Here is a 17,154-nt window from a genome sequence, read left to right as displayed (position 1 = left end):
TGTAGCAGTATATCTACTACTACCGTCCTTGTTAAATAGGCTTCCTCCTGTTTAACATGGGGTAGCTATCAACGGGAGAAGGCCGGCAAACCAGTGGACAATAAACTTTAATAACCTTTGCTATAGCACGGTGTTAGCCTTTGATAAACAGGAAAAGTTTTCTCTACTTAATAAATAGACCCGTCTATATGTAACCATTTTTTTGATGGCATTCAGTACCATTTTATAGCCTGCAGATGGCAGCAAGATAACATAAGGTACAGGTATTCTACATTGTTGCATGAAAAAATGGTTACACTTAGTTTGTTCTGCCTTGTTTATACTTACATGAAGGATAACACTCACTTGTGGTGTTTTACAGTGAAGTATATGACAGTGACATTATCTAGGCCCATTTTAGATAGGTGCTATAAGTAATTATCTCCCCCCCCCCCCTCTTCCTTCACCACACCTTCCAGAGACATAACCCATACTTACCAACTTCTTGGTCTTACTGTCCGGGAGATCCCGGAGGGGAGGTGAAGTCGGAGGACGGAAGGGGGAGGGCGGGGGAGGCGGTGAATCACTTCATTTTGGCCCCACCTCCGTGATGCATTGATGCAGGGGCAGGGGCGAAATTACGTGATTCAACATGAATCATGTCATGGAGGTTACCATCCTGCTCACTTCTCTAGAAAGTGGGCAGGATGCGGGAAAACTGCCTGCTCTCCTGGTCTGGGAGACCTACCCGGAATTTGGGAGTCTCCCGGATATTCTGGTAGAGTGGGCACGTATGACATATAGTTGCCAACTTTCTATTGCTGCCCTCTGGGAGCTCCTGGAGGCCAGCTGTGGTGGGAAGGTGAAAGGGAGCATGGCGCGGTGAATTGCATAATTTTGGCCCTGCCCTCATGTCCAAATCGATATTTTGTCACAGGGACGGGGCCAAAATATCACGATTCACAGCGAATCACAGCATTTATGCTCCTTACAGGCAGGTTGCGGGACAATTGCCTGCTTTCCCGGGAGTCTGGTAGACCTACCTGGAATTCGGGAGTCTTCCAGACATTCCGGTAGCATGGGCAACTATGACATAACCTGAAATTTCTAAACTATAGCACATTTGTGATCAGATCACTACACCTTCAAGCTAGTCCCCGTCTCCCCAGCTTCGCTAAAGTCATGGCGCCCGCTGAGATCCGATTAATAAAAAAAACAATATAATGCCCTAAATACACAATATACTATAACTACCAATCTGTAACAACTGCCTGAAATACATGTATAACTTTAATCATTGTATCACTGCCTAGTCAAACTGCTGCCTACAAAATCAATAAGCAATTTAGAAGTACGTTTGTTTGGGTCCTCATCTCGATCAGTCCGACCATGCCCCTATTTAGCTGTGGTCCAAGCCCCATTGCACTCTCTGACTGTCCTACATAAATTGGGACTGTTGGGGGTATATTTACTGTCCCTGTAGCATGACATGCCTCTTGCATGATGATATAAGAACACGTATGTGAAGGACACGGGTATCAGTGAGATGGGATGCTGAGACATACAGAAACATTACGTCTACATGAAACATAGCTAAATACCTTGACAACCGCAGATCAGTCCTCCCCTAGACTGGAGCATGACAATAAATGTAAGGTATGGCAGTCACAATATTTGTTTAGCAATGTCATTACCAGACTAAAAATACCTTCTACACCCCTGGTATTGGATGTCATGTCTGTGTTCAGGTGTGGGAATTGAAGCGTTTGGATTGTTGACAGATGTATAACACTCTTATACCTCTAATTGCCTTTTGTGTTTTTTCACACAAGAGCAGGAATGCTGTAAGTCATGACTTCATGGCAGAAGAATTGCGGTTTTTAAAAACGTATTAAGGCCACAACAAAGAGAAATGCTCTGAAATGCAACAGCAATAAGAAAATAAAAGAATGTCCCTATCACTAGATTTTTGATTACCTCCCATAACAAAGATTTCTCCCCCAGGAGATCCGGGGCAGAAGTCATGTGACATGGGGTAGGAGGAGGGCGGAGGGCGTGGTGATGTTGCCGCACCACCATCCATAGCCCCGCCCCCACTACAAAAAGCCTAAATTTTACGGCATTGAATGGAGGGGGTGGAGCTTAATGACACAATTAAGCCCCACCCCCTCCATTCACTGCCGTGAATTTCAGCAAATGCGGGAGCTTTGCCTACTCTTCCGGAAAAAAAAATTCGGAAGCCTCCCGGGAATTCCGGGAGAGTAGGCAAGTATGTATAAAGTATATGCAATAGATGAGTATTATTGCTCTGTAGTTTATAAAAAACAACATACCCTTATGGCACATAATAAAATATACCACAATGCACCTTATCTAAAAAACAGCATGGAGATCCTGGAGAAGAAGTCATGTGGCAGGGAGTGGGAGGGGCCGTGGTGACATCATAGTAGAGAGAAAGCCGAAGTTCACAGCATTTAATAGTAGGGGGCGGGGCTTAATGACGCAAAATTGCATCATTAAGCCCCACCTCCATCATCTCCAGGGGGGTGCCTACTCTTCCAGGAGTTCGGGAGGACTCCCCTGAATTTTGGTAGCCTCCCGGAAATTCCGGGAGAGTAGGCAGGTATGATGTATATCAACGCAGTCATGTTTAATAATTTCTTACTTAGGCTAACATTTTGCTATAATTGCTATTTAAATGTTAATGAATGGTACAACTAGAGTTACCTCTGCCCCCGGAGCGGACACTTCTTGGGCCCCACTACAGGCTTGAAAAAAGCTGGTGCAGCCTAAGGGTGTGTAAAAGGACCCCCTTCCAAATCTGTGCGCTGCTTTGGGCAAAGCTAATGTTTAATCCCAATCCTGTAGAGTATGCCTACATGGTAAATAATACAGCGGGAACCCCTTTAACAGCAGCATAGGCTAGTGATGTGAGACATGTATCAGATTGGTGCAAATAGATTGTGGTGTCAAATGCATTTCCATGTAAAGCAAAGTTTATACATCCAACATGTTCTATTCTTTTATAGGAAAGTATATGCGAGTCACAAATAAAGAATAATTTCCTGCCTAGAAATAGGAAAATTAGTAATAGACAAATGACAAAAACGTCACTTCCTGAGTAACAGAAGTGGAAAATGTTTGCACATTTTCCACTTCTATTTTGGATGTTGAAGTTTGCATCATTATGTATTAGAGGTGGTACGTCACATGACTGTGTGAAGGTCAAGTTAATCATTGGTTTCTGAAACTGACACTAGCGGAGACATACTGTATGTAAAATCTGTGTCAGATCATATATTTTCACAAAGTACTTGTGATATCTCTAATACATGCAGGGGCAAACGCAGGATTCGAGGAGGGGGGTTTCCACGCCACGATACCAGTGGGCGTGACCAGCATGTGTAGGGGCGTGGCTACAAACACACATCGGGTCAAACACAGACATGTAAATTGTCCCATACACAGACTCACATATACACAAATACGTAGACATGTAAACTGCCACATACACAGTTAAGCACAGACACACACATACACAAACAAACACAGGATCAAACACACAGACATGTAAACTGCCATATACACAGATAATCACAGACACACACATACACAAACAAACACAGGATCAAACACACAGACATGTAAACTGCCATATGCACAGATAAACACAGACAGGATCAAACACAGACATGTAAGCTGTCATATGCACAGATAAATACAGACTGACACACATACACAAACACACACAGGATCAAGCACAGATATGTAAACTGCCATATACACAGATAAACACAGACTCACACAAACACAGATATGTAAACTGCCATATACACAGACACATACACACATTCTTACCTTCTGCTGCTGCCTCCTGCATTACACCCATGCTGGCTGTGAGGGAGGAAGGGGCTGGGCCAAACTGCCGGCAGAGAGCTGTGTTCACACAGCAGGGGACTGACTGGGAGAGGATTACAAGCAGTAGTGGCTGGTCCCGGGAAAGGGGCCAGCCACTGTAATCATACAGCATCCCAGGTAAGACAGGGGTTTCTGGGGACTAGGAAACCCCCCTGGGTGCGCCCCTAACATGGAATGTCTGCTGTGCTTGTCCAGTACTGTGACAATCTTTTTATAAAAGTGCCAAAAGTCTTAGAACTTTTTATCTGTAATCACTATTTATGCATACTGTTGTGTTAAGGGGAATGTATCATATTTAAAACCAAACTTGTTCGTGCTTCCACTCCTGGGGGTAGATTTACTAAACCTTTTAAAAAGGAAAAACAGATGTGTTGTCCACACCAGCCAATCAGATTCTTGTTAACATTTATCTAGTACATTCTAGAATCTGATTGGTTGCTATGGGCAACACCTTCCCTGATGCATTATTTACCCAATGTCACTTGGGTTCCAAATATCCAGCATAGGAAGTTATGGAGGCTGGGTGGCTTAAAATCCTATTACTGAAAAAATGGCACAGTGTAGGCCAGCGTTTCCAACCATTGTGCTCTCCTATCTGTGACATAGGTTAATTAGTGAATGATTCATTCTACAAGATATACATGAGTTTTTCATTATTTCACCTGTGGTACTTTGAGAGGACTTGGAAAGCATTATTTAGTGGCCCTGAGGACGGGAGTTTATAAACACTGCAGTAGAGACCCCATGGGGGTATATTTACTAAACGGCGGGTTTGAAAAAGTGGAGATGTTGCCTATAGCAACCAATCAGATTCTAGCTATCATATATTTAGTGCATTCTATAAAATGAAAGCTAAGATCTGATTGGTTGCTATAGGTAAAATCTCCACTTCTTCAAACCCGCAGCTTAGTAAATCTAGCCCCATGTTCCTTGGCAGTTCCAGTGAAAGCTAATGCTAATGAAGAGGATTATCTAACCAATCAAACAATGGGCAGGTCACTTGATTCCCTAAAATGACCCTAAAATTGCCCACACATCCTGCCGCACAGCCCAAGTACTGAGCGATACTTGTGGGTGGCCAAATCAGACAAGATCCAACCATTCAGTGCTTCACCGCCTGTTAGTGCAGTCACAAGAAGGCCGTGCACCCATGCCAAACATGGTCACCTTCCGACTGCATTTTCCTACATACAATCTAGTTTTGATAGCGTGAGCCACTGTGAAAAGGGACCAAATGCCGGATGTCACCATCCATATTATGGTAGTATGTCTGGGGAAACATATCATTTTAAAGATGCTGATAGCCTTTAAGCACTATGGGTGGAATTCAATTGGGCCACGTTATTCCTAGAACTACGGAAATTTTAATGCAGATTTTTGATCGCAGCTCACAGGGCTGAGTGCAAAAATCAGCATTAAAAGTATCGTACTAATGGTAATACTGCGCACTATTGTCGTACTAACTGTTATACTGCGCACTATTGTCATACTAACGATAATACTGCTCACTACTGCCGGACTAACGGTAATACTGCGCACTACTGCCGTACTAACGGTAATACTGCGCACTACTGCCGTACTAGCGGTAATACTGCGCACTAGTGCCGTACTACCGGTAATACTGCGCACTACTGCCGTACTACCGGTAATACTGCGCACTACTGCCGTACTAACGGTAATACTGCGCACTATTGCCGTACTAATGGTAATACTGCGCACTACTGCCGTACTACCGGTAATACTGCGCACTACTGCCGTACTAACGGTAATACTGCGCACTATTGCCGTACTAATGGTAATACTGCGCACTACTGCCGTACTACCGGTAATACTGCGCACTACTCCCGTACTAGCGGTAATACTGCTCACTACTCCCGTACTAGCGGTAATACTGCGCACTACTGCCGTACTACCGGTAATACTGCGCACTACTGCCGTACTACCGGTAATACTGCGCACTACTGCCGTACTACCGGTAATACTGCTCACTACTCCCGTACTACCGGTAATACTGCTCACTACTCCCGTACTAGCGGTAATACTGCGCACTACTGCCGTACTAACGGTAATACTGCGCACTACTGCCGTACTAACGGTAATACTGCGCACTACTGCCGTACTAACGGTAATACTGCGCACTACTGCTGTACTAACGGTAATACTGCGCACTACTGCCGTACTAGTGGTAATAGTGTGCAGGCCACGTTATTCTCCCGAATAAGTTGAATTGTGCCCTATGTGTTACTTTTAAGAGTTTTGAAAATAATATGATGACGCAGAAGAAGAGGCTGAAACAAGCATATGCAAAGACACAGTCAGACAGTAGGATTCTTTTAACATACTCTTAGCACATAGTGTAAAATTGATCGATAAAGACAAAGCAAGAATCCAGAGAGTGAAAGCCAAACGAACATAACCAGAAAATTGCATAGAAGATGTGAGAGGTTGAAGAAGGTCAGGCAGAGCAGGAGAACTTTAGAAGTCCAAGCAGATAGCAGAAGGTTGATAGAGAAATGTTTGTTTGAGCGATCTGATCTGTTCTGCTTTTCCTGGTAAACGTTATATAGTTCTGTTCTTGTGATTCAGTTGTCATTTTTCTTCCCAGAAAAAAGTCTGACTAGATAAATTATATAACTAGTTTTTGTAGATATAAAGCACAATCTGAACTGGATTTGTCACAATACCAAAGCCCATACCACCATTTTTCAGTCATCTTAAATCATATAGTGGAAAAAACAATATTAACATTATTATTTGTAATATGGAGAAGGTTTCCACACCTGAGACTCCAAGCCTGAGTTTCTGGCAGAAAACGTTGGCCGAGGAGCTTGTATTACAGTTTTATTCCGTGGAGATGACACCATGGTATTTGAAAAGGGAACTGGAGACATCGGAGAGACCTGACTGGTTGGTGTCCTTCTTCCGTAGGTCGCAGGGGTGGTGGCAGCTGGAGATGGTGACATAGAGGGTGATCGGATAGACTGGAAATAAGATGGAGAATATATAGTAGGAGAAGGAACCAAAGGGGACGTTGGGCATGAAGACTGTCTGGTAAACCGATGTGATTCAAGCACCATGGGTTTAGGCGGAGGTGCTGCTTTTGGAAGTGAGCTCAGAGGATCTTTGGCTGGTGAGAGGATGAACAGAGAAGACTGAAGTTGATATGGCTGTCGTTTAGATAGTTCAAGCTCTTTTTGTGACTGCATGTTCTCCGAGGCAGTATTAGTCACAGGTGCGGTGTAAGAAGGTTTAGGTGGTCTTTGGTTTTTGTGGAGCTGGTGACTGAATGGAGAGGGAGGTGTTTTAACATTCGAACCATACTTCCAAGTTGGCGGCAGAGACATTGTAGGAGAAGGAGATCGGAAAGAGTCAGAGGGTGTAGGGGACTCAAGCACAAAACGTTCCATTCTGGATTGCCTCCTTGCAAACAGTTGTGCACCTTTCCCTTTGTCCTCTGACAGAGTTTGCGCTGGCATAGAAGGTGGCTTTGCTGTGACACCAGGGGACTTCAGGCTAGATGACCAATCAAGAATTTTGTCAGCTTGATCGGCACTGTTTGCTGCTTTGGGTGACTTATTATTTTGGAAATTCGAAGCCTCTGCTCCAAGGGCAAATGACTCATCTTCAGTTGATATATCTCCATGTTCCGTTTGCTTTTTCTTCACATCTGCATTTTGCACCATTGACAAGAGTTCAGGATTAGGTGCCATCTTTGGCTTTTCAATAAATGTGAACATTGATTTCTTAGGTCCCCGATGTGCTCCGATGGCGTCTAAGACACCAGTCTTTGGCTGTGGTGTAAGTCTTGCGTCTCCGTGGTTGATCACCTGGTGTACGGGTTTAAATTGTGTTGCCTCTGTGGGATATAGCGCAGAATACGTAGGTGGAGACCGAATGCGTGTAACTGGTGGAGGGCTTGACAATGTCTCCGCATACGTAGGTGGGGGAGCTGGCTCAATGACAGGACTTTTTTCGGAAGAAGAAGAAACATTTCTCCTAGCAGATGACTGACCTCCAAAGGGTCTAGCTGTTCTGTTAGACACCGATATCGGTTTCGCTAGAGTAAGATGTACTTCACAGTATTGTGTGCTTTGCGTGCCATTTTGTTCTTTCTTGACAGGTGGTTCTGTCTTTTGGCTAGTTTGAATAACCAAACCATTAGTGTTTGAATTTGATACCATCAAAGTTTCCTTCAGATATGCACTTAAAGGTCCTGGATTATCTTCTTCTGAAGCACTTGGTGAAGGAGCTCTTTTATCTATGGTCGGGAAATCAGTTCCTTTGACATCATCTACCCACAAATCATCTGTTTCACCAGCATTTCCAGGGTCAGGTGAGGTCTCCTCCATACTGTGGAAACGTGAATGATGGCCACGGCCAAACTGAAATGCTGAATCCTTAGAGTTAGAAAGTGTCACAGCATGTTGGACCTGCTTATTCTGTGCCTCTTTTGTATCCTGAATTTCAGATAGTCTTCTAAGCTTCTGTTCCTCAAAAGCTTTCAGTTTTTGACGGCGGCGATGGAAGAGCTGGACTCCCCGAGAACACCTCCCTGAAGGGCTCAGCTGGGAATCATTGTTATCACTGAGCGATTGTGCTTCCCTCAACTCCTTTTCTGGGAGACTGAGGGCTCTGGGGAAATCTATGGGAAAATAAAAGAAGATAGTTAGACACTAGATAAAAATATTGTTCATACATTTTATGAAGTATAAAAATATGGAGTTTATGTGGTGTAAAAATATTATGCAAGACCAATCTGGATCAAAATAAATTCATATTGTTGCAGAGAAGAAGATCCAAAGTAATTGTGGCAACAGGCAAACCGGGGCAGGGGGGGGCAGCAGCTGCATGAGCCATATTCAGCCCTCCTGACCAGGGGTGAAACAGTGCATAGACGGGCCCTATAACAAAATTTGGGTAGCAGCCCAGTGATGCCGTTCCCTCCTTCCAGGCCAAGGGGGCCTCTTCTGATCATGCGTATGCGTAGCTCAGAAGATGTTACCGCTCTGTTCTCAAAGGGAGGGGCGGCCTGGTATTACTGGTCCACCCTCACCTCTGGGCACCGTAGCCAACCCCTATTGTTACACCTCCCCTTCTAACCAGAGTAATTTACCATCTTTGGTCCCCTTTATAGTGAAAATGATGTCACAAAGGAGGACAGTGCAGTCTATGTAGTAGGTTAGGCTTTAGCGGAATGGTGATAACTTCTCACCACCTTGGATAGCCCACCATCCATAATTAAACTTGTGTGGATTGTGTGAACAATTCACACTATTGCTCTTTTCTCAAAATGTGTTGAGATGCTCTCTACAAAGGTGATGTGAGACCCATTTGTGGAATCATATCAATAAATACCATAGATTGGTTACTAGTTATGTCCTTTTTATTCTTTGCCAACACTGAGATGTAAGCACTCATTTTTCTGAATATCTGTCTGTCACAACTGTATAATACATGTATGTTTTTTCAGTATCCTTTACCTTTCTCATACACATCTATATGGCAGATGCAGTCTACGTATGTCTGCTATAACTATGTGCAGATACAATAACAAGCAGCCTCACAGAGACACTATTGCTGAACCTAGGATGGCAAATGGCACTATACTGCACGTAATAGATCAAAAACGAATGCACACTGCATATGCTTCGCTTTTTTTAGGGAGCCTGTGTAGCTACCATAAAAATACAGTTTGTAGGTAACATAATTAAAATTTGTTCTTCATTCTTGTTACATGAGCATTAAAATTCAAAGGCAGATAATCATCATCATCATCATTAGTCTGCATTGAGAACACCTCATTCTTGTTCCATGTGGTCTCTTAGGAACATAAGTTTGCAAAGTAATAATCTAAACTATGGGATCAAAACACCTGGGTCATGAACGAAGACATGGCTGTGCTCCCAGATTTTTGGACAAGTCATAAAGGTCATGGCAAAGGGCTGGAGGATTGGGTGGCAGGCTGCATCCTTTATATTACCATGTATTTGTTTTATATTTTTATGTTTTGAAGATGAACATATCTTTGGGACTATTTTACAAAGTTTCTCTGCTTATGTATAATATTTATATAGTTTGGAATTTGAAACTGAACCGTGGTTAGTGACATTGGTCACATGATCTGCACTTTTGCCCTTTAAATCAAGGGTGACATAGCTGTGACCTTTAGCCTGTTAGCCTGTTGACTACAGTCCCTCATTAAAGGGCCTCGTCTGTCATTACATTCGTTGTTGGCAGTGTGGCAGGCTAGTGTTGATGCCGGGCATTACTGGACCAGCTGTAGTTACACACCTGCCTCTCTCTCCTGTGTTTGAAGAGGGGGATTGGAGCGTAGGCACAGTGATAAAACTGCATTATATATATATATATATCTATCATGCGTGATTATGTTTGTGATTGATGTGTATCTGATGTCTGTGTGATTGATGTGCATATCGTCAAGACGACAGTTACTTGTATGTGATGAATGTGTATGTGTCCATAATCCTGTGGATGTAATATGCTATTGATGTGTCAGATATGACTAATGTACATATTTGCCAGCTGTCCCTACAATTTGATTTGTCCCTGTAATTTTATGTCCCTAGAAACGTCCCTATTTTTCAGTACAGACCATCCGCACAATAACCTTTACCCTTTCCTGCGTGAGAAATATGATTCATACAATCTATTTTTATTATCTAAGCTTTATAAGTTAATATTTACTGAAGAGGAGTATTTAGAATGGAAAAAATAAATAAATTAGAATCACGGCTGGTAACCTTGATGAAGATTGTAGCAGTCCAAGGTCCACTGAGATTGTATCTCACGTGACTTACTTAGATGCAGCGGCTCAGCAGTAAAGCGTGTCAATCAGTCCTGGCAATGTGTGGTCACATGGGGCGGCCCTTCAACCGTCCTAAGGGCCGCACATTACCCTTAATCTCAGTAATAGGTTAAGATAATTCATTTAATCATAGAAAGAGACACCTATCTGCAATAACATATCAGCAGACATTGTGTTACAGGGTGCCCCCCCCCCCGGAGCTGGGGGCCGCAGGTAAAGGGTCTTAGGGCCACACGGGGCCTGAGGGCAGCCTGTTGCCCATCGCTGTATGTGACTAATGTAAATGAGATGCATGACAGTCTATGTCAGAGCTGCTCAAACTCAGTTCTCAAGAGTTACCTGTTCATGTTTTCAGGATTTCTTTAATCATGCACAGGTAAGTTAATCTATTTTCCCTGGTCATCAATTGTCTCACATGTTTCTACAGACAGAAATCGTGAAAACATGACCTGTTGGATTGGGTTTGAATGCTTCTGGTCTATGTTAGTGTTTCTGAAACCCAGTCCTCAGGATCCCTAACAGTGCAGGTTTTCCAGGTGACAAGGGAAATAATTATACCACATGTGGATCTGTTACAATGTGTCAGTCAGTAATGAATACACCTGTGCTAAAGCAAGGAGATATGGAAAACATGCACTGTTATGGGTCCTGAGGATCAGGTTTAAGAAACACTGGTCTTTGTGATGTGATAAATATGACTTATATGTGATGTCTATGAAGCAGCTGTCTATATATTTGTACTGTCAAAGTGACATGTAATTAAGACATAAGTTAATATGTTGTTTGTGTTTTGTGTACATAGAGGGGGTTATGATGTGTATAATGGGTTAAATGGAGATATATTGTTGATGGTTGATGGGATTAAGGGGCCCAGATATCTTTAGCTGAGGCTATAATAATGTGTTTAATATTTAACAATCAAGTCTGTACTTATATGTGACAACAAAAATAGCTCAGCTCATAATTGGGCTATAAAATGCCCTTTACTGCTGATAAGGAATTCGCAACAGGGAAAAACATTTCCCAAACACTATCTTGGTCATTGGTCAAAGCAGGAGATGTATCTCAGCACAGGGAGTCTCCCGGACATTCCGGGAGAGTTGGCAAGTAAAATATTATTTTGTGTTGCCCTTATCTGTGGTGAGTTGAAAGACTCTAATCTTACAGACATTAGCTTGTTTACATGGGACTCTACTTCTGCTTGTTTTCAAAGGAGGAATCCCGACAGGGACGTGTGGCACAACAGACATATAAATAAAATAGGTGGAGCTCCATAACAAAACAGTAAACCCAGTGAAAAAACAAAAACTGAGCCCTGCGTGACTGACATATGCGGACTTAATTTCTGCCGCTGCCTCATTTCAATCATTAGACTTTGGGGGGTCTTTGCATTTTTTTGTAAGTTGTCAGCTGACCAATTTAGTGAAATGTTGTTGTTGTTTTAAAAAGGTGTAAAGGAGCTTTATAAACACTGAATATAAACAGTATTTGACATAAAAGGGTAGACTTATCAGACTCTCTATAAAGGAAAAGTGGAGATCCATAGCAGCCAATCAGATTCTGGCTATCATTTTCTAGAATGTACTAGATAAATGAAAACTAGAATCTGATTGGTTGCTATTAGCAACACCTCCATTTTCCTTTTTAGAAGTTTGATAAATCTACCCCATGGGCTTAATCATGAAGTAGGATTTTCTTCTCTTATGCCCAGATCACTGCACGGAGCCATTGAGAGCCTAAAATGGCTGATATCAGACAGCGAATTATTTCTCAATCATCATCATCATCACCATTTATTTATATAGCGCCACCAATTCCGCAGCGCTGTACTGAGAACTCACTCACATCAGTTGTGCCCCATTGGGGCTTACAGTTTAAATTCCCCCAAAGACTAAGGTCAATTTGTTAGCAGCCAATTAACCTACTAGTATGTTTTTGGAGTGTGGGAGGAAACCGGAGCACCCAGAGGAAATCCACGCAAACACGAGGAGAACATACAAACTCCTCACATGAAAGACTGTACACTACTGAGTTTTTAAGATTTCGTTATGGATCGATTTTAGATTAAGTTTAGTGGCCTTTTAAAGAACAGTTTGTGAAATGTGACCTCTGTCCCCATTCATAAAACTGTCAAACACAATAAAACTTCACAGTTTCACTGAGGTTTATGGCACCATCAGGGTAATTATTGTTACTGATAGACTGAAGTGCTTTCTTCAGCTATACCTGTCTCTTCAATAATAACTTTCTCCTGGTAAAGACTTTGGGCTTTCAAACTATTTTTATAGTGGTGATAAAGTTATCTTATCAGCAGGTAGATCTGTATCACTAGTTTCCTTCAGTTGCCGCTCTATAAAAACAGATAATCGTACATACCATAATGTATCCCTAACGTATAATAATGTACAGTGCAATGAGCATTACACCATATATGGCATTAAAAGGATAATTTAATAATAGGTTGCACGTATGGGCTGTAAACCATTGAAAATAATCAGGAACTAGTTTCAGTTCATACAGCTAGGTGGCTAAGTGGTTAGCACTTCTGCCTCACAGCGCTGAGTTCATGAGTTCAATTCCCGACCATGCCATGGCCTTATCTGTGAGGAGTTTGTATGTTCTCCCCGTGTTTGCGTGGGTTTCCTCCGGGTGCTTCGGTTTCCTCCCACACTCCAAAAACATACTGGTAGGTTAATTGGCTGCTATCAAATTGACCCTTCTCTGTGTGTGTTAGGGAATTTAGACTGTAAGCCCCAATGGGGCAGGGACTGATGTGAATGAGTTCTCTGTACAGCGCTGCAGAATTAGTGGCGCTATATAAATAAATGATGATGATGATGGTACAAAGTGATGACAGCAAATTTCTGACTGTTACTGTGGATTAGAGCATAATAGAACCAATGCCACCTTGTTATTAAACAGGCCTTTAACATTTACTATATAACACTTTTTTGAGGTACAACATATTTGACTCTCTGCTAACATAACATAAAGTACAACTGGGTACACAATATGTAATTATCGTGCAAATCACACAATTCACAACAACCGTTTGCTCAGATACTGTAAGAGTGTGTACTCCCCACGATCATGGTTTATCGGACTGAAACACATCGCATCTGTTGATTTGTTTTTCCATACTTCCTAAAAATCGCAATAAACGATGGAAAAATGTTGAGCAAAATGTGGAAGTGTGTACGCACTCACGACCAGCAGTGTAGGCAGATATCTGTAGAGGGTGCAGCATAATTGCCTACTCTCCCGGAATTTCCGGGAGGCTCCCGAATGCAAAATTCACGGCATTGAATAGCAGGGGGCGGGGCTTAATCGCGCCACTAAGCCCCCCCCGCTATTCAATAGCTTGAATCTCTGTATGTTTTGGTAGGGGCGGGGCTATAGTGACGTAATGACGTTGTCACGCCCCCTCCTACCCTCTGTCACATGATCTGTACTCCGATCTCCCGGAGTACAGATTTAATAAGTAGGTAAGTATGGGGTGCAGGGTCACAATCTTTTCAGCAGATGGTTATGAGATCTGAAGATCACAGATCTAAAGGTAAATTGTGTAAGTGTGTAAACATGATTTGTCATGATCGTCGGGAAATCGTTACAGAAGTTGCATCTGAAGTAAGACCGCATAGGTGTGTACCCAGCTTAAGTCCTCTTTGTGTCGACACGTATGCACACAAACTGACCCAGCCAATGGAGGGTTACAGGGATTACCCAAATGTAACATTTTCATGTTAAAATGTCTCCTAAAGACAGTGCAGACAGACTTTATGTGAGCTGTACCAATGCTGGTGAGATGCAGCCTGCAATTCAATAAGAACCCATGGCACCAGTCAGTGCTCATTCACACATAGACAGTGAAAAGCGCTGTTAATGTGGTGCAGATGGGGCTGCATGCACACAGCACAATAACTGCTGCAGCGCTTCTGGTGTGTGGGATGGAATTGTGTGAATGAGGAATAAGCTCTAACACTAGGAGCAATGATCCCGGTGTCTGCTGTATTTCACTCCAGATAGGCTGGTCTGTCCGCTGTTGCCATGGGCACCATGAGTGGAGGGGATATCAGGTACAAAGCGCCAGGGTCCTTGTCTGCCTGGGTAGTGGGAGGAGCCACCAACCTGGGGATAGCCAAGCCCCCTTCTGAGGTTATGAAAGGGGCCCTGAGAAGTTGCTGCAAAGGGGCCCAAAATTCCTTGTGGCGCCCTAGGCGATGCCACTGGTTCTAAATCATTGTGGCCTACTCTCCCGGAATGTCCGGGAGACTCCCGAATTTTTGAGAGTTCTCCTCGACTCCCGGGAGAGCAGGACAACATCCCGGGTCCAGCTCACCTCATTTATGAAATGGTGGGGGCAGGACTAAATGTGTCATTCTGGCCCGCCCCCACCCACCGATAGGCTGAAATGAGCAACGATTGACAGGGGCCTAATGACGCGATTCACGTGGCCACGTCCCCAAGGTGGAGCCCCCTACCAGACAGCTGGCTGCAAAAGCTGGTAACTAAGTATGTTCTAAATGAACTGAAATCAGAATGAATGGAAACTGCCTTTTTATGGTCTTTTAAGCATGCAACCCTGCATAACCCCCAAACTTCTTCAATTGCAAAGCACTCCTGCGCTACATTTTCAGGAATATTTGATCTACCAAATAGCTTCCTGCACTTTGTATAGGCAACAGTTACTCTTCAATCCATAACATTAATAAGTGTACTTTACAAGATCCTGTGCTTAGTTGCTATCAAATATGAAAGGCAAAATAGAATTAGAAATTAGGAATATTTTGTTATTTTGCTGCACGTTAAATAATACATGGGCATCAGTTATTTTGTACAATGAGCCATAGTCTCTACATACTATCATTTGCTAATATGATCAAAAGCTGCTGGCTTTATTGAAGCACAGTAAAGAAATAGAACAGCGCCACCTAGTGGCTGCATTATTGTGGAATTTGAAAAATACTTGTTTGTTTTAAACTGCAACAACAGATCCTACTAGTAATGCTTTGTTTTCAGTAACTAAGACATTCATTTATCAACCATGCTAAATTTCCCCACATCTGGGTTAAGAACATGTCTCTTTTTTCTTTGCATTACTTATGCTTCCAGTTATCATACAAAGTGCTCTGTTTTATTTGCTTTGGCTGACAACTACTACGCTATTACATACTCTGGCCTGATGTTTATTCATCAGCTGCTTTTATCTACTCTACACATGAGCTGGAGATAAGATATTATAAACTTTATTCCCACCGGATTTATTTTAGCCTTAAAATTCCACACAAAAAAGGAAGTTTTACTCATGTTTATTATATTTATTTTATGTTGTTTATATATTGGCTGTGTCTGTATAAAAAAAAAAACATATTATGCCTGTATTTATACAAGCAGTGCTATTCCAGCCTTTATAAAACCAGAAGATAATTGGCCCAATAATTCTTAACATAAAACAGTCCATTTAATGACTAATGACCAGGTGGATGTTACAATAAGCTGGAATTAGTACTTTAACAGGCCAATGAAGGTAGGCTGACCATGTACGCATGTGTGTATTATCGCCAGTCACATTCCAAAACTTGCAGCTGTTGCTGAACATCTTGGAATGCACAGCTGCCAATCATTGTCTTGCTCATCGAGCTTCAAAACATATAGGTGTAGAATTACTAAAGGGCGGTTTGCTTAAACCACCGGTTTTCTGTGTTTTTTCCAGGGGTTTGAAAAGTGGAGATGTTGCCTATATTCTAGCTGTCATTTTGTAGAATGTACTAAATAAATGATAGCTAAAATCTGATTGGTTTTTCAAACCTGCCGAAAAAGTCTCGCCGTCCCAAATTTTAACATGATCACAATACATACAGTCAGATTTACTAAGCTGCTGTTTGACAAAAAAAAACAGCCAGAGCAAAAGAGGTGGCTGCGAGGGGCGAGATTGCTCAAACTGCATGCTGTTTGAGCTGTCTTGTCAATTAGAATATAAAAGGAGGGACCACTGACTTATGAATTATGGGGCAATCATTATTTATTGATTAAATTGCAAACTTAAATATATTATTATAAAGAATGCTCATATAAGTTCCACTTTGAAATCAATCCGGCATGTCAAAGTGCACTTGACGTGAGGGCAGCCATTTTGTAAGCTGAACCAGCATTCCTGAGAATGCTACTTATCAGTTCTTCAGGAACATTAGTCAGTGATATCATTGGTCGCTAGCGCATTTATCAGCTGCATTCTCTTGAATGTTGGCTTGTCCCAGAAAATGGCTACTTCCATGGACATGGAGATAAAGTGACTTATCCAAGGTCACAAGAATTCAACCTGGAGTCTCCAGCAAGTTTTAATACCTGTGTTATTGTTATTCTGTCAGTGCATTTAACCACTTGCTCTGTAACGTTGATTTCTATCCCATTAATTATACAAACCGGTTACA

The 17,154-nt window shown here is 42.4% G+C and overlaps 1 protein-coding gene across 2 annotated transcripts in view; it reads right to left on the bottom strand.

Annotated features, from left to right (window-relative positions):
* The window catches only part of SYNPO (synaptopodin), a 97,246-nt gene that overhangs the window by 13,338 nt on the left and 66,754 nt on the right, over window positions 1–17,154 (bottom strand). For both annotated transcript variants that reach the window (XM_075210064.1, XM_075210065.1), the window contains one exon: window positions 6,678–8,539. In XM_075210064.1, the coding sequence (XP_075066165.1) occupies window positions 6,678–8,539 (1,862 nt within the window). The remainder of the gene's footprint in view (window positions 1–6,677; window positions 8,540–17,154) is intronic.

This window comes from Mixophyes fleayi, chromosome 4, assembly GCF_038048845.1.
Source record: "Mixophyes fleayi isolate aMixFle1 chromosome 4, aMixFle1.hap1, whole genome shotgun sequence".
NCBI classification, from domain to species: domain Eukaryota; kingdom Metazoa; phylum Chordata; class Amphibia; order Anura; family Limnodynastidae; genus Mixophyes; species Mixophyes fleayi.
Note: the sequence above shows the minus strand (reverse complement) of the source record. Positions and strands in the feature narration are given on the sequence as shown.